This window comes from Homarus americanus, unplaced genomic scaffold (genome assembly GCF_018991925.1).
Source record: "Homarus americanus isolate GMGI-L3 unplaced genomic scaffold, GMGI_Hamer_2.0 scaffold7626, whole genome shotgun sequence".
In the NCBI taxonomy this organism is placed as follows: Eukaryota; Metazoa; Arthropoda; class Malacostraca; order Decapoda; family Nephropidae; genus Homarus; species Homarus americanus.
Window position 1 is genome coordinate 17470899 of NW_024718273.1, and position 19713 is coordinate 17490611.

Sequence of the window (19713 nt, forward strand, 5' to 3'; positions counted from 1 at the left end):
TAGAGCCAAAAATATTACTCCAGTGTTTTCGTCGGAAATTTATATTTTTCCATTTCGCTTAAAAATGCAATTTTGATCAGGCAAAGTGGCAGGGCTTTGAGGTAGAGTGATATTGTGGGGTAAAAAAGTGCAAAAAACTGACGAAACGAAACCTAACCTAACTATTACCAAAAAACTTTAAAGAGTGTAAGTCTTAAGATTAGGTGTCCGGGTTAACAAGCCGAGCTAAGAAACTTTTCAATAGTAGAAAAGTTCTTCAGTTTGTCAATAATATCCAATAAATGGTGGAGGAAATAAATTTTTGCCAAACATAAAGATCATCAAGAATCTAATCTAATGACTTTCAAATATCAGCATGGATGTCTAACCCAACCTAACATAACCAGAGAAACCAGTAGGAATTGACCTAATCTCCTATCCAGGGGGCTCTTCCACCTAACCTAACCCAGCAAGACAAAAGGCATATTTACTTTATGGCTTGCCTCCCTCGTGGCTGGATTGCTTCTGCCCATATAACGCCTTGACGATTGTAGTTCTCTTTACTTCATGCAGAATTTTTTTATTTGTATAATTCAAGCAGTATTATTATTTCTAGACGTTTTCAGGTGCTGTATGAGGGCTTAATTTGGTGTACTGTATTTCTTTACAGTTTGTGCTAGATTTTGCTGTCCAATGAGTTCAGGATAATCTGGTTCGTCTTCGTATACTGTATTACTTCTTAGGCTAGGCTGTTGTGTTTTTGGTTAGGAGTCATTATTTCCTTGTTTCGCTCCTGTTCATAGGTTTTGTATATTTTATTTACTTAAGGTTTAATGTTTTATATACGTATTTTCTTTCCCCATATCATGACTTATCCCCACTTTGATTTGTTTTTCAAATGACCAATATAGAGTTCCACTAATAATGTAATAGTTTTCTTGTGGTTAAGTTTAGGGTTAATTGTTTGTGGAAGAACCTAAAGTCCTTACTTTAGAAACAATGCTAAACGTTTTCTTACATCAACTTACAAACTATAATATTTTTGAAGCCGTAAATTTATTCCTGAGCAATTTTAGCAGTTTCTAAGTTGGTATAACACTAATAATTACGGCCTGACACCCACACACGTTCCAAGGACTGTGTCGTGTCAAACCTTTGTACCTTATAAATGTCACGAAACGAAGGCAAAATAACAATAGCCGACGTAGGATTATTGAAGGGAGATTAAATCAAATTCACCGCTTTCAATACAACTTCATTTAATAACACAAAAACAGTACATGAAAAAAAAAATAACTAAAACACAACTCTGACAATGATAATATTTCTCTTGAAAACAGTAATAATAACACGATAATACTGTATATACTTGACAACGAACACATTTTCATTTAGATGAGACTAGCTGTGGGGGATGACGCTTCACATTTAGAGGGACAACACACCTAAACGAACAACATCAACTTATAAGGCACTCAAAATAAAATAAAAATATCTATATGTGGTCCATGATATTCAGCTGCATGATCTAGCGGTTGAAACTGTCACCAGGGAATGCTATTGCGGGTCACGGATAGTTTAACTTACCTTGTACTCGATTAACCACCAGTACAAGTTAACAGCACGATACTCAGTACTTGGTAGCATGAACTTAATAGCTACTGTACGTGTTTAAACGGTATACTTGGTATTGTCTCCCCGCTAAATGGGACGTAATAATGACCAGTCTGGATAATTGGGACATTACTACCTGGATAAGTTCCATCCATGTTAGCAGTAGGGCATAGATGTTACATGTTAATACCAGGAGAAGAATATTAACCATTGATTTCAACATTAACACCTGTATAGTACGGAACCTGAATGATCTCCAAACATGTTGACGTTACATGTTAAAATCAGGACCTGGATAATGCTAATTTAATTTAACATAAGGACGTGTTAATAGAACTATAGCACATGTTAACATTAAGACCTAAATTACAGTACATGTGGACACTAGCCTCAGTACAGTACATATTGACACTAGCCTCTGTACCGTATAGGGCATGTTAAAACTATACCTGTACAAAATATGCAAGGTAAATCACGAACACGCGCTGGGTTAATAATTTTGTGTATGGGAAATAACAATGATAATATGTTAATTATAAATGGGTTAAAATATTCAGTTAATTGTGCCTGGGTGACATAACTTCCGCTAGGTTAAATTATTTAGTTAATGTAAATCTTGTTAGGTTAGTTTTTTATTAAGTTTGGTTAGGTTAAATTAGGTAAAATTATATTAGTTTAGTTAATTTAGCTTCAGTTAAATTATATCATGTTAGGTTAAATTAGCTTGTTAGTTTAGGTCAGGTGAGGTCAAGTTAGGTTAAATATGGTTTCTGATGTCACGCTAAGATTATTTTGCTATGTTAAAGGAAGAAAATAACCGAGATATATAGAGAAATTATCGTCACAATTTTCGTTTCCTGTATGTATGTAGGTATGTATGTATGCATGTATGTATGTATGTATGCATGCATGTATGTATGCATGTATGTATGTATGTATGTATGTATGTATGCATGCATGCATGTGCAACTCTCAGCTTAAATTTCCGGCCATTACCTTGAAAATTATATGAGCCAGAGTAGAGCCTCATTTATAAACTGCTCGTAACTCCTCTCATTAGATCCATCATTGTTAAGTGAAGCGGACCTTGACAATGATTATTATCTGTTGGTATGATGCCGCCCAGCACACACTTTGGTGATGATTTATTGGTGTTGTTGAGCAAGTGACAGCCTCGAGTGGTGTGAGTCAGGAGAATGTGTAGCTTGTAAGGTGATCCTCTTGTTAACGCCATCCGCTGGACTCATGGGTTGGCGCGTGGGTGTGTGTGTGTGTGTGTCTGTGTGTGTATGTGTGTGTGTCTATTTTCCATACCATCTACTTTAGCCCTTTTTTTTAATTATTGATTTTTATTTTTTTTACAATATTAGTTTTTTTTTCATCTATATTTATCATAATGTTCAATATCTTGGGCAGCTACGGTACCCTGTTAGTCTTGCTTCAGTCCGACATACGCTTGTGAAACTTGGCAGGTAGTCCAGACGATTACCGAGAACGAGATGAAACGGTTTAGGAGAAATAAAATATCAGAGGCCAACACCACGGACACTAGAATGAGTGCACTAATTTAGACAAAATTTTATTTGTAGAGAAAACAAATAAAGTTAATCAAGTTTCAATGTCAAGGAATTTGAAACTTGGACGAAATATAACATAACACGAATTAGTTTAAGTGAGAGCTGACAGGTAGAGTGGTAGTGAATGTTGATTTGATATCATTTTAGCGATAACAGGTCAAGAGGTGATGGTCAAGGTCAATAGTTCAACGAGGCGTTATGTTGTGATGATCATCTTTCTGACCGTGAATGTAGGAGGTGCCAATATAACGGGGTCAATCTGTGGATGTTTTGTAAACACTAGATCACGTGATCGTCGACCACCTGTGTTGTCAGCAGCTAAAGTGTTATTGTGTGATACTGTAGTTTTTCCTCTGTATTTTAAACTAAGAGTCAAGCTGCACAATATCTCCCTAATAACAATTAAAATTCCTAAATTTCTTGACACATAAATAATTACAAATCGGATTTCTTTATAAAAATTCCTGCGTATTATTTTGGAAGAGTAATTGTAATAAATACGAAAAAAGTATAAATTGTTGAAGATCCTAAAAAAGTGTGGAACTTCTTAAACATCTCTGAAAATGTAGAAATGGAGTTTACTTTATATACTGAGGGTGTAAACTTCCGAGAATATGTTGTAATACTCGTGTGGTGTGACCTGACAACAACATATCCCAGACGTACAGTAAACCTCAGTCAAACAGTTCTAAAATTATCAAACAATTTTAAAATTATCAGACAGCTTTAAAAACTAACTTCACTCACATACAGTAAAAATAAACAGAGGGATTATCCCATTTAGTTTACAATAATGTTTTTTGGTGTTTCATTTGAAAACTGTAAATACTGAAATAGTACAACAAAACAAAAACAAGCAACAACAATATTAAGATTACAAAGACAATATTTTTATGGTATTAACTATAATGTTTTGACTAGAAATTAAACACTTGGTGAATGATACAAGAAATTCCTGTCAGTTAATTTATCTGAATATATTATAAAACACGTTAAAACATTATTCATATCAATAGTTCATATAATATCTGGCAACTCACCGTGTAGTAAAGATGCCTGCTGACGCCTTTATGATTGTCCTAATTATTATATATCTTACAGTTCCATCACACTCGAACGCGACTATATGGGTCCAGTAAATGATTTTTTTCTTTTCAATTGTTTATCACTTAAAATAGATGCCAGTTAAAGTATTGTCTTAGTTTTTTTTTTTTTTTTATCTTTTGAGTCTCCAACTACACACAAAAAAAATATTGCACTATGATTGTAGAAGTTCCTTTGGGTTTGTAGCTCTCGACCACACGATGGGCGACAGGCGTAAGTAAATATGTAGTTTCATTATCTACGTCATCACAAGTCGGTGTTTCAGTCGTTTTTACACTCTTTTACATGTAATATTTTCTCACTGAATAGAATATGGGCATTAAGCCATTTTATACAGGAAATTGCGTGTTTTTTACCAGAATTCCTACATTATTTGTGCGTGGTGCTTGGTGGAGTGTATATAAATAACCAATGTTGACAGACACACGAGAGTAGACAACGCATTAATTTATCCAAAGTGTGTGTGTATAAAGTATTAAACAAAGTATAAAAACTGTGAGTATATTCTCTACATGTAAACACAAGGAAAATATCACACGTTTAAACAAATCTGGAGGTATAACATCACATCAGGATACCACCAGTAGGTACTGAACACTTCACAGAGTCATCATGTACCAACAACATAACTCTGTAGATGGAGGATATCACCAGTGAAGTGTTCAGACGGGAGGTGGAGCCAGCGAGCTGTTGACTGTGGCTGAGGGTGGAAACTGACCTGAAGAGTTGTAGAGACGCTCCGTGAGGTTAAGTGATCCTTTGGCAGCGGCATAAGAGCAGCGGACGTGAGTTAAGACACAGTATAAAGTTTAGATGTAGTTTACAGTAGTCCCATGAAGCTGTTGGTAGCGTCGATCATTTCGTTCACATGACAAAGATAATTAATAATGATATGTAATGAATCTAGCTGGAGTTTACAGTCACACTTGAACGCTTGGGGCAATTTGAAGTAGCTGGAGCTTACAGACATCCTGAAGCTGTCATGTTTCGGTAGAACTCCTTTAGAATTGGTTTAGAGAACTCGTGATGCGGTGTGGACCATCTCGTGGTGGATGTGGTTGAGGGAGCCGGCAGGGAGGAGACTCACGGGAGCCTACGGTAGATGGTGTTGTAGCCTGACCAACGCTCGACTCGGAACTTCTGCATGATGTCTCTGATCATGGACTCGTTTCTGGGGTGGTGCATGGGTATCTGCAGGAGACACAGAATTAATATTCACTTCAGTTACTCAAGGTCGCTTACTGACAATAACGTTATCTACGCTTGTGTTAGTTACTGTGTATATTCTCGTGTTCTGTGTTGCTATATGTAATGAATGAATGCTACTGGCTGTGCCTCGTGCATTACCTTTTACCAATGTTGTCAGAATCAACTTTTCATAACACTACCAACAACGTCAAGAGACTGGCTTTTAACTGATTGAAACTGTTTATTTAGCCAACAAAACACATATTACAATTCACCAACAACAATATTAACATGGCTTAGGCTAGTGAGCGCCCCGAAGTCTTGGATAAGTTCCCCTAACTAATTCATTCATGAGTCTTTATCCCGTTGCTAGTTTACCTGGATTAATAAGGAATAACACTGGATGAAATTATATACTTGTGACGTACTGAACACAACACGGAGTTAGTGAAGGAGTGTCCGTGAACGTAAACATGACCCAAAAGTTTCAAACAGTTCCCGTGGATGTCAAGAGTTAGCAGCCACACGATATTTTGTCCATCACAGTTAGTTACACTCATGGATCACCTGAAGATTAAACACCCTAACCTAACCTAACCTAACCTACCTATGGGTGATTGATTGTTGATGTAAAAAGGAGAGCTTGTGACATTTATACCCCCCAACACACCTACACCACCCCAGCACCTCCCCAACACACCTACACCACCCCAGCACCTCCCCAACACACCTACACCACCCCAGCACCTCCCCAACACACCTACCCCAGCACCCCCCAACACACCTACACACCCGACTACCTCCCACCCACCCAGCACCTCCCCAACACACCACCCACCCCAGCACCCCCCAACACACCTACACCCCCCAGCACCTCCCCAAACACACCTACACCACCCCAGCACCTCCCGACACACCTACACCCCAACACCCCCCAACACACCTACACCACCCACACCTCCCCAACACACCTACCCACCCCAACCTCCCAACACACCTACACCACCCCAGCACCTCCCCAACACAACTACACCACCCCAGCACCTCCCCAACACAACTACACCACCCCAGCACCTCCCCACTACACCACTTGCACTCCCTATCAGCCAACTGTTCCCCAACACAACTACTGCCCTCCATCAGAAGGATGTAGTAAAAGCCTTCAGGTTCCTCGAAAGGCGCCACCTTCACCAGGAACCGGATTTGATGACATTGGAGTCCAGCCATTGCAGTCTGCAGGAAAGCACGCGCTCCCGTCCACTGCTGCTGGGAGGGTGGCTGTTAGTATGGCGAACAGGTGTGTGTGTGGGGGGTGCATGTGAGTGTGGGGGAGGGAGAGATCGGGCCTATGGGAAAGATATATATTTCTAAACAGACTATAAACCTCTCGTTAGGTTTTTACACACACTGAGATATTTCATTGGAAATTAAACCAGAGAGAATATATCTCTCAAACGTGTGAGTGAAAAGAGTGAAAGTATATACTGTAGTCACTTTAACTCTCTACAAAATAGTCCGTTAATTAATTATATATATGAGGTATTAAGTGAAAAAAAGTATCATTGAATCTAATTAATTCAGTAATGGGGGAAAAAAGTGAAGAAATGTATAAAATAAATACTAACAAAAGATATAAATGACAGAAGATCATAAGTAATATTAACCTTCCATTCCTTTATAAGCTTGGCGTTAGGGGTTGACTCGATGCTCTTGAAAGCAGAAGCGACCACTATGGAATCAGTGGTGGCAGCGCCTTGTACTGGAGGCCTTATACACGCCACCTCCTCGAACATACCTGAGAACGTGACCCATACAGTTAACACGAAGGAATTAATACGAATACGTTGATAGGTGTTTGACAAGGAATTAATACGCATACGTTGATAGGTGTTTGAAGAATTAATACGAATACGTTGATAGGTGTTTGAGAAGAATAGAATACGTTGATAGGTATTTGAGAAGGAATTAATACGAATACGTTGATAGGTGTTTGAGAAGGAATTAATACGAATACGTTGATAGGTGTTTGAGAAGGAATTAATACGAATATGAACACAATCTTACACATCGGCCAAGCATATCAAGATAGATCACTCATTCCATCTTCTTTGAGTACTGTTTTACTATGTCCATCCAGCCCTCCAGTACTCGAGGTCCAATAAGGGTCTCTGTACTACCTCCAGATTTATCCCTTCCATGGAATCTATATCCTTCCATTTGACTATCTACGGTAATCAGTAATATTAATAATAATAATAATCTTCCCTTTCCACTTTATTTTACTTAAGCTGGCAAGAGACACATTCAACACTAACAATAAGATACATTTAACCTTACGTCTTTCTTACACCAATGCAAAAAAAAATAAATAAATAAAAAAAAATAAAAAATCTCGTTTATTTCTCCAAGCAAGATCCTCGTGACCTATTTTTAAGAGGTAAATGCCCCATCAGAGTCCCAGGTCGTCAGGTGGTGAGATCCTCGTGACCTATTTTTAAGAGGTAAATGCCCCATCAGAGTCCCAGGTCGTCAGGTGGTGACATCCTCGTGACCTATTTTAAGATAAATGCCCATCAGAGTCCCAGGTCGTCAGGTGGTGAGATCCTCGTGACCTATTTTTGAGGTAAATGCCCCATCAGAGTCCCAGGTCGTCAGGTGGTGAGATCCTCGTGACCTATTTTAAAAGGTAAATGCCCCATCAGAGTCCCAGGTCATCAGGGGTGAGATAAATGTATGTGCCCACCTCCCCGGACCACTGACCTCATCTGCCCTCCTTTACCGTCTACATAGGCCAGCGTGATGAAGTGGTGAGGAGGAGGAGGAGGTGAGGGAAGGAGGAGGAGGAGAGGAGGAGGAGGAGGATGTATGTAGTTTCTGGGAAAGGAATCACTGATCGACCCTATTTACTCCTGATCGACCCTATTACTCACCCTAATCGACCCTATTTACTCACCAATCGACCCTATTTACTCACTGATCGACCCTATTTACCTTAATCCCCTATTACTCACCCTGATCGACCCTATTTACTCACCTAATCGACCATGTTTTCAGGGCCGAGGGCGTCTGGCTCGAGGTAGGAATGGTTGTTGAGGAACTTGTTGATGGTACCGCTGTCTTCACTCATATGTAACACCGGGTACAGTCCTGCGGGAGGTCAAGGTGTTAGGTGGGTGTTAGAAGGTGTTAGGTGTTAAAGGAATTGGGTGTTAGAGGAAGGTGTTAGGTGTTAGAGGAAGGTGTTAGGTGTTAGAGGAAGGTGTTAGGTGTTAGAGGAAGGTGTTAGGTGTGGCTATGGGGGGAGGATGGAGGCCACGTAGTAGTAGTAGTAGTGGTAATACTAAACCAAACATACTTACCTTCCTTCTGGTAGGTTTGGTAAGTGAGGTAGTAGTAGTAATAGTAGTAGTAACAGTAATAATAGTAATAGTAGTGGTCTTAGTCGTCTTAGTAGGATAAGTTAATTTTAAGGTAATAAAATGGCGGCGAAGTTGTGGCTATTGGGGGAGGCTTGAGGCCATTAAAAAACAAGAAAAAAATAGTCTTATTAGTAGTAGTAACCAAACACACATACCTCCTTTCTGGTAGGTGTCGTAGTTCTCACAGATGGAGTGGAGGACGCCACCTGAAGGTAATATGGCCCGGCTGGCCTTGAGTAAGTCCTTCAAGGCCTTCTTCACGTGTTTCACCCCCATGGTCCTCCCCACCCACGTTACCAACACCTTCTGGCGGTCCTCATCCATCCTGCCCCTGCCGAGAGGTAAACAACATGAACACCTGGGTCATCTTAAGGGCAGTCATTAAGGTGTGAGTGAGTGAGGGGTGGGTGGGTGAGTGGTGAACGGGTAAGTGAGTGAGCGTACACTACAGATACACAACAACGGATCTCACAAAACAATATAAGAGGTTCCAATAATTTGTTTTTTTTAAGAGACTGTAGATGTTATGATATATTTTTAAGAATTAAATAAAAAAATTGTGAGGATTGTTTCAGAATATTTTGAATTATTCCTCTTTGGTGTAAAAATGTAAATTAAGTAGATGTGAGATTTTAATATATTCATAAGAGGAGATAGGAAGAATTTATTGTGTATATATTTTCTCTATGTTATACCAGACTTAGGGAGCCAATATGTAAATAATAATAATAATAATAATAATATAATAATAATAAGGATGATAATAATAATACAGTAATAATAATCTTAATATAATAAAATAAATTAGGCATGTAGTCATTTAGTTTCCGAGTCAAAAAGTTTAGAAATTGAATGAATTATAGAGGTTTTGTTGATCAAGGATTATAAACTTTTACTTTTTAATAACTTTACGAGATAAATGCAAATAATTCAATGACAGGCGAATAGAAGTTGATTTCTATACTGTTATAGTTGATGTGTGTCTGTTGTTAGTAGTATACAATGTTAATAAATAAATGAATAAACACACACACACACACACACATGTATATTATCGACAACAAATACTATAGATGATTACAATAATATTAAATTCCATAGTAGATGTTGAGACAGTTGATTATTCTTCCCTCCTCCACCACCTCCTTCTTTACTCTCTTGTCTTCTGTCTATCCTTCTTTAGGGTGTCAGGGTGTCAGGTTCTCAAGGTGTCAGATTTTCATGGTGTCAGGTTCTCAGGGTGTTCAGGGGGGTCAAAATGTCAAGTTGTCAAAGGTGTCAAGGTGTCAGGGCGTTACATCACCAGAAGGAACTTTGTTTACGATTATCGACCTCCTGAATTGAGCCATCTGTTGAGGTCAAAACCAGGTGTTGACGCTTGCCTCATTCATCACCCAGGGTCTTTCTCTCACAAGTCCCACAATGCTGGTCGTCTGTCTCATGGATTTACTGTCAGCTTGGCGTATACCCGGAGTAGTAGGAGGAGGAGGAGGAGAGAGATGGTGGGTCGAGAAGGTACTCCACTCTGGTATGTTTTTAATGATAGCTGGCAGGAAGGAGGGAGGCAGTTGGAGGGAAATTGTTATCACTTAATAGCCATGTTACGTATAGAGCTGTTGACGCAAATAAACACCGGTAAATAGGTAGGTAAGTGAATAAAGTGTAGAAGAATCAGATGGAAAGAATAGTCGCTGGTATGTGTTGTGCTGTTGGTGGGGGTGGCCGTAGCGTTTGTGTGTGTGTACCATGACAGTGTAGAGGTAGAGGTAGCGTGTGTCGAGGGGTAGGACCTTTATGCTAGTTTATACACGCAAAACATACGGTCCAGTTTTTTTTTTCTTATGAACCAGGGTAGTACATGAGGTAGTACATTTGCTGTGCTGTAGTGGTATTCAGTAACTAAGGTCTTTAACCGCGTATTCTAGGTTAATAAATACGATAGTCATCTACAATTAACTAAGAGATATATTATTGTAGTGTTATGTTACAGAAGATACCGGGAACACTCTAGTAGGGTGTGTGAAAATTTTTATACGCGCTGCCTTATGGATTGTTTATATTCCAGCAGCAACATTGTCCTGCCTCATTTGCGACAGACCGCGCATCAACAAGTGGGACGATGTTGTTATAATTCAGGCATCCGCGTGGAGAGAATTTGTGAAATATTTTGGCATATAAACACTTTAGTCACCGTTGTGGGACCATAATATTTATTTCATATTTTTACTTTTTCTAGATCTTTATTCAGTATGCTTTTTTGTACTTTTTTCTTAAATGATCAGGTACTTTTCATCATTGCGTATACTTGTTAATTAAAAAGCTTTATCGGGTTAAAAATACAAAACTGTTTGGAAAATAAGAAGTTTTTATTGCTGAAATAGTACAGTGTAGTGAATGGTGATTATTAATTCACTTTTTCGTTTATACTTTATTCAACATATTTTATTATTACAAACATTCAATATACTAATTATACCTTTATGTGGAGGTTATACAGGTAAAACTAGTTACGTGTTGTCAAATATATAAACTAACAGGTATGCACTGATGAAAAAACGGCGTCTGATTGGTTGATTCATTAACCATTCAAGAGGTGAGTTGTAGTCGGCTTGGCGAGTTACGGTATAATTTGAGTTGGAAATAAAATCGTCGTACTTGCTATGATAACTTTTAACTGTTCGCCGATTTCAATATCCTGTGTTTATGTATCTTAGCCAATTGACACCTGTTGATATTTTTATACACACGTGGCAACAGGGAACCAGTTTAGTGTGTTTATTGCAAGTTTAAAGTTGAATCAAGTGTTGTTTTTTTAGGGTATTTGAGTTTTGACACACACACACACAAACACACACACACACACACACACACACACACACACACACACACATTTTTTTCATTAATTGTATTTTCGTGACTCGTATTCTTTATTACAATCTCGAGTTACATTTTAAAAGCAAATATTAAACTGCATTTACATTTATCATGCCTCGTGTCCCTCATTAAATATAAATAACCTCAATTAGGATAGTTATTATTATTATTTTTTAAGTGCAATTCAGAACGTCACGCCATATTTACTTCTTGACAAAATATTGATACAGGGATAAAGGATTGAAATAACCAGTAAAACAAATGAGCAGAGGAACGAAGTAACAATGAACATACTCAAGTCTTCCCGCTCAGTGCTCGTGACTACCTGGCTGTACTGTTTGTGTTGTTATGGTAACACTGGTTGGCTGGCTGACTGGCTCTACTGTATTTGCACCATCCATCTATCATCTTGCATCATCACGTAGCAAGAATCGTCATAAATTCCTACGATTAACTTCCACCTAAAGGTCAATTGCAAGAACCTTCGTTGTTACACCATGCTGTCGTGTTTTACCTACAGCTGTCATGGTTATGGGAATCAAACTCAATAATAGTGTAAAATTAATTAGACATTTATTATGTTTTGATTTAGTGACCCAGACGAAATATATCAGAATATTATTACAACAATAACCGTACGTCTGGTAGCAACTCGCCTCTACCCACCTCGCCTTTTTTGTAAAAAATTTCCTGCTTGTGGGTCAATGAGGCTGGAGGGGCATTAATGAAACTGTTGATGCTACTAAATATGATATATTTTTATCATGAAAATTTGGATCTATTGTTTGTCGTCAATTTTCAACAGTTGTTTACCACTTATTCAAGTTTTCTTTAATTTCGAATGTCAAAGTTTACAAGACGCCTCCAGACGAAACGTATACGGTCAGCCACACAAGTCCTGATGTACCGTGTGTTGGTGACCATTGTTAGGTCTGTCTATTACTGACGCTATGCTGCTGAGTCTAATCTGAAATGGTGAGTAAAGACACCTCCGTTTTTTATTGCTACAGGGTGTCCATAAATGATTACCTTGATTATAAAGCATGAGGGCATACTGTTTTTAGGGTAATCATTTATGGACACCCTGTATTATAATATGCCGGAAATAAATGGCTTGGAAAGTTTGTAAGATGGAGGAAATGGTAAAGTAAGAGGAGGGAGGAGGTAAAGGGGTGGGGTGGGTAGACAGTAAAGGGAGGTAGGGAGCAGGAGGAATTCGAGTCATCATTTTGTCAGACTGTTATGGTTAGGTTAAGTTAGGTCAGGTTAGGTTAGGTTACGTCAGGTCGGTTAGGTTAGGTCAGGTTAGGTTAAGTTACGTCAGGTTAGGTTAGGTTAAGTTAGGTCAGGATAGGTTAAGTTAGGTCAGGTTAGGTTAAGTTAGGTCAGGTTAGGTTAAGTTAGGTCAGGATAGGTTAAGTTAGGTCAGGTTGGGTTAAGTTAGGTCAGGTTAGGTTAAGTTAGGTCAGGTTAGGTTAGGTTAGGTCAGGTTAGGTTAAGTTAGGTCAGGATGGGTTAAGTTAGGTCAGGATAGGTTAGTTAGGTCAGGTTAGGTTAAGTTAGGTCAGGTTGTTAGTTAGGTCGGTTAGGTTAAGTTAGGTCAGGTTAGGTTAAGTTAGGTCAGGTTGGTTAAGTTACGTCAGGTTAGGTTAGGTTAAGTTAGGTCAGGATAGGTTAAGTTAGGTCAGGTTAGGTTAAGTTAGGTCAGGATAGGTTGAGTTAGGTCAGGTTAGGTTAAGTTAGGTCAGGTTAGGTTGGTTAGGTCAGGATGTTAAGTTAGGTCAGGTTAGGTTAAGTTACGTCAGGTTGGTTAGTTAGGTCAGGATAGGTTAAGTTATCAGGTTAGGTTAAGTTAGGTCAGGATTGGTTAAGTTAGGTCAGGTTAGGTTAAGTTAGGTCAGGTTAGGTTAAGTTACGTCAGGTCAGGTTAATTTACGTCAGGTTAAGTTATAATAGTGTGGCCAACAAAAGGTATAAGGTAAATGAGGGTAATTGTTAAGAAGACGGACATCACCTTCTGTCTTTGTTGCTTTCTTAGGTTAGAATACAGTACCGTCCTGCATGTTATTATTAAACCTATATAAAAGCGATGTTTACCTCACCACCACCTCCACCATATTCACAACCACAACTACCACCATCACCACTACTACCACAACCACCACAACTACCACCATCACCACTACTACCATCACCACTACCACCATCACCACTACTACCATCACCACTACTACCACCACACCACTACCACCACCATCACCACTACTACCACCATCACCACTACTACCACCATCACCACTACTACCACCATCACCACTACTACCACCATCACCTACTACCACCATCACCACTACTACCACCACACCACTACTACCATCACCATACTACCATCACCACTACCACCACACCACTACTACCACCATCACCAACTTCACCACCATCACCACTACTACCACCATCACCACTACTACACACTACTACCACCACACCACAACTACCACCATCACCACTACTACCACAACCACCACAACTAATAATGATTAAAACAAGTCCGAGTATAGTTAGTAGAATAGAAGAATGCTCTACATTATAAAAACCGGTCACTTGAATCAATTATTATGCGCATTGCGTCTGGCGTACACTCACACACACACACACACACACACACACACACACACACACACACACACACACTCCACTCACTCACTCACCACTCACACACACACACACACACACACACACACACACACACACACACACTCACTCATTCCTCACACACACACACACACACACACACACACACACACACACACACACACACACACACACTCACTCACTCACTCCCTCACTCACTCCTCCTCACACACACACACACACACACACACACACACACACACTCACTCACACACACACACACACACACACACACACACACACACACACACACACACCTCACACACACACACGCACACACACACACACACACACACACACACACACACACTCACTCACTCACTCACACACACAGTTGGTGCACCAATAAGTCTCCACTGTGGAACATTGTGGTGCAAGAGACGCCACAAAGTTTATTAAGGTTCAATGTACTTTTTCCCTTTGTAATTATTTAGTGGTTATGGTTGATGGCGATTGTTGTAGCGATGGTGGTGGTAGTTGTGGCAGCAGAAAATGTTGCATCGGTGGTGGTTGTGGTAGTTAAGATAGTGGTTGGTTTGATGGTGGTGGTCAATATAATTTAGAATTTTGCCCAGCTAGTTTATTGTGCATCCCATACTTATCCTGTGAGCGGTAGTACAAAAAGGATTACAGAATAGAGGTCACAAAGGGTGTGTACATACCGGTTGACTTATTCACATCTGCGTGAGAGGTATTTCAGTACATTGTGTGTTTTAGTTCTGTACAACTTTAGTATGTCAGCTACCTTGTCATTAGAGATAAACTGTTATGTCATTTCACATACACTGTGGTTGAACGTGTCCCTAAAAGGTGGTGGTTGTAGTGATGATGGTGGTGGTAGGAGGGGGTGGTGATCGTGTTGTGATGGTGGTGGTGTTAGGAGGGGGTGGTGATCTTGTTGTGATGGTGGTGGTGGTAGGAGGGGGTGGTGATCTTGTTGTGGTGGTGGTGAATTTGGTAGGGAGGGGGGTAGTGATGATGGTGGTGGTGGGAGGGTGGTGATCTTGTTGTAGTGGTGGTGGTGGTAGGAGGGGGTGGTGATCTTGTTGTGATGGTGGTGGTGGTAGGAGGGGGTGGTGATCTTGTTGTGGTGGTGGTGGGGTGATAGTAGATCTTGTGTTGGTGGTGGTAGGGGTGGTTGTTGTGGTGGTAGGGTGGTTGCTGTGTTGGTGGTGGTAGGGTGGTTGTTCTTGTAACGGCGGTGTCTGATGTGTGTGAGAGAGAGACTCGCATATATTATTCTGTCTTGTGAGAGTTGCCAGCGTTGACATGATTATCAGTAACACTTGTTTATCCAACACACATGCCGGGGTAAACTATGTCGAGCTCACTGTGTTACTCTCTCTCTCTCTCTCTCTCTCTCTCTCTCTCACACGCACACGTCCTCAAAACCAGACACCTTTCACACAGTAGTGGACAGGCACGAAACAGTAAATATCTAATTAATATTTACATCTGACAAGAACGAGGAGCACCGAGGCGTGTCTGAGCTATATATATTAAAGTCAAAATAGACCCTTTAATAATCAATAGCCCGCTTAATAGTAAATAGCCCCCTAATAGTAAATAGACACTTTAATAGTAAGTAAATCACCTCTGTGGCCGCCTTCAGTACTTCCGTGTGAGTACAATACAGTTTTCATTACAGCTAAAAACTTTGCCAATTCGCTCTATCGTTGGACGCGTGTGTTGGTGACGGTAGAGGTGAGTTGTGGGTACGAGGAAGGGAAGTTATTGTTAAGAGCATTAGTAATATTTGTCGCGAGGTGTACAGTAGTGGGAGTGTTTTTGTGTTGTCGGGCTTGAAGATTAGGTACACCAGCTTGTTTTACCTTAACACTAACCTAACCTACCCTGTAGCCTGCCTAACTAACTGCCTAGCCTAGCCCTGCACAACACCACCTACAACCTAACCTACTACCTAACTGCCCTAACCTACCCTAACCTCCCCTACCCTAACCTAACCTAACCTACCTTACCCTAACCTACCCTACCCAAACCTAACCTAACCTAACCTAACCTACCCTACCCTAACCTAACCTAACCTAACCTACCCTAACCTAACCTATCCTAACCTAACCTATCCTAACCTAACACCCACAGGTAGCATTAGGGTAAGATAACCTTGATGGGGCTAATGTACAGGTGATTGGTGAGGCTTAGATTGTAACACGGGACTAAACTGGACCCCAATGCTTGTACAGTACTCGGAAAATATCTCTTTATGTTTACCGTAGAGAGATATGCTGGTTTTATTTCGTCACTTACTGTAGCAGGCGGTGTAGGAGGGCTTAGAGGAGACCTTTTGGTATTTGTCTATACTTTTGGGTGACTGTAGTAATGGCTGTCCGCACCCCGTCTGATAAGGCCTTTACCAACCCCCGAGAACTAAGTTTGAACAAATTTATCTCGTGCTTTGGAGAATCGTTTTGAACTTTCTACAGTTTAAACTGACACTTGGCCAGAGACAGAGGTAGATTATACACGCAGTTGAGAATTATATTGAAAAAGTTCATGAACGGGTGGGCAGAACAGCTGTAAAAATGCTGAATTCATTGGTATTTCAGTGGGAGTCTTTTGGTAGTTTTTAAACGTTAACTCTCAGTAGGTTGGTGTGTCACGCGGTGTTAAGGGCTTAGCAGTTATGACATGTTTTCTTTACTTATCGTGAGGATTTTGAATGAATTAAGGCAATGTTTTATGCTCCCGAGAATTGAGCATTTGTGATGGAATTATGTCTTACTAAAAAGTGACCGTAGACCACGACTCGCTGAAAACCTAACCTACTACTGGTACACAAGAAGGCAGTCTGGTGGACCCTGGGCTCAACTGCCTTTATTTTCCTCGGATTTAAAGTAAATTACACCATTTAACAGCTGGGTGAACTGTGGGTACCTTGGCTGGGTGTGAACCAACGACGCTGAGAACAGGAGACGAGCGTTGAATCCACCGTCACTAATATTTAATAAGGAGCAATGCCTGGCTGAATGTGTGTGTGTGTGTGTGTTACTCGGAATATCCTGAGGTACGATAAATATATTTGGACTCATTATGCTATACTTTATGAGGGCAAATAATTCACAAAAACGATGACTGTGCGTCGATCTCGTGTTGTAAAGACATATCGAGGTCCCCCCACACACAGTATATATAGCCCAGCAGTGGTACAGAAAACAACAAGGATTTATGGTTGAATTTCGAAACAAAATTCTGTCTGATCGATAATAATTTACTGCAGCGGCGACAGACGTACAAGCCCACCAGCCTAGTGACTCACGCGGCGGCTCCTAGCGGTTTCTCCCGGGGGCCGACACACACACGCGACACTCGCCAACAACTCTTTGTGCTACTTGTTACAGCTTCAGTATATAGTCGTTGAGGATATAAGGTAATTACTGAACGTTAATAACTCTGTTCTTTCACCTCGTAACATAAACTACACTAGTCCATTAACAATTCAGAATGATAACTACCATATCATAAATTACGTTGTTAGGTGATTACTATTGAGTGTCATTAATAACATACAGGTATAAGATACATATATTGCCTTGGTATTAAACACATTATTTTCTAGTTCCAAGAGTAATGGTATTTTGAACATAGAAAAAATTTACTGTTTTAGGGGGTAAATTTGAATATTGTTCAAAGTCTCGATATAGGAACTGAACAGGGTGATTAATGTTATGAGCCGCAACTTACGACACAACACTTCAATTAACTTTCAGAGGACGTGATTGGATATCCTAACAAGAGACTAAATTGTGGTCGGTGACTCATTAGTAGACACTGCAAGTCAATAAATATAAAAGGGTATTTGTACATTTTTAAACTCAATTTCATTCATGTAAGGAAAAAATGCAATACAATTTTCAGCCTTTAAAATTTATCATTACCAACATAACCAGTACATGATCTTATTCTTAATTTTTATTTTTATTTTTTGTGTATTTTTAATATTTTTTTGTACGTCTCTTATTTTTAAGATTTTTTTGTTCTTTAATTTTTATGCAATTTTTATTTTTATATATTTTTTCATCCCATTTTGATCGTTTTATTCCTCTTCCTTTCCGATTTAATTTTTGTAGTTTAAAAAGAGTGTATACGTTTTCCATTCCCCATTTATTTTCCACTTCCCATTTATTTCCCATTCCCATTTATTTCCCACTTCCCATTTATTTCCCACTTCCCATTTATTTCGCACTTCCCATTTATTTCCCACTTCCCATTTATTTTCCATTCCCCATTTATTTTCCACTTCCCATTTATTTCCCATTCCCATTTATTTCCCACTTCCCATTTATTTCCCACTTCCCATTTATTTCGCACTTCCCATTTATTTCCCATTCTTATTCCCCATTTATTTCCACTTCATTTTATTTCCCTATTAAAACCATGACACTACAGGTCGTTTCTCTCTCTCTCTCTCTTACCCATGATTGTTGTTTTTGTTGTTGTTGATATTTGCCTCCCTCTTCAGCCTCTCTATCTCGGCTCGTAACCTCTCCTTCTCCTCGTCTTCCTTAGCGAAGTCGTAGGAGCGCTAAGTCGCTGACAGAATTAGTAGAGGCCGTCTTGGTCTTGGAGGTACTAGGAGATTCACTTTTACTGGGGCTGGGAGGTGCGCCCGACAGTCCCGCACCATCCGATAGGTCTCCGTAATCTGACAGTTCACCAATTCCCGACAGCTCTCCGGTATCCAATAGCCCTCCGGTACCAGTAAGCCCTCCGGTATCCGACAGGTCTCCGTTACCAGCACTCCGCTATCCGACAGTCCTCCGGTATCAGAGAGCCCTGCGTCAGCGACTCCTTCACTGTTATGGGAAGAGGGCCCACTGTTTCTCTCTGGTGAAGTGTTCCTCTTCACCCTCTTCCTCGACCCGGCCTCGCCCTCTGGCGCGGGGTTTACCTGGCAGCGGCGGAGGCGAGCTAAGTGGTGGGGTGCCCGGGTGAAGGGACATCTGTGAGTGCTCTTCCGCATTGTGTCACGGCATCAAGAGGGAAGGAAAGGAAAGGGAAGAAGGGAGGGAAGGAGGGAAGGAAGGAAGGAGAGAGATAACACACGAGTCACGAGAACACCAGGTGATATACAGACATGATGATTAAGGTAAACGTGTGGGTAATAAGTCTGGTGCCTCTCTTATCTCGGGATGGTCTTCTTCAACACCTTTCACCACCTTGATATCACCTTCTCAAAAACACTCACTATCTTTCCAACATTTTTTCTTTCAATTGTAATGAACGTTATTCAAAGGTAAAAAACT

The 19713-nt window shown here is 40.1% G+C and overlaps 1 protein-coding gene across 1 annotated transcript; it reads right to left on the bottom strand.

Moving 5' to 3' along the window:
* Positions 1–2973: 2973 nt before the first annotated feature.
* LOC121859599 lies at positions 2974–19297 on the bottom strand. The gene is made up of 5 exons (XM_042356536.1): positions 18883–19297; positions 9037–9212; positions 8502–8609; positions 7127–7257; positions 2974–5465 (listed from the first exon to the last, which is right to left on the bottom strand). The coding sequence occupies exons 2-5, from the start codon at positions 9203–9205 to the stop codon at positions 5358–5360; spliced, it is 516 nt and encodes a 171-aa protein (XP_042212470.1). The 5' UTR covers positions 9206–9212; positions 18883–19297; the 3' UTR covers positions 2974–5357.
* Between the last annotated feature and the right edge of the window lie 416 nt (positions 19298–19713).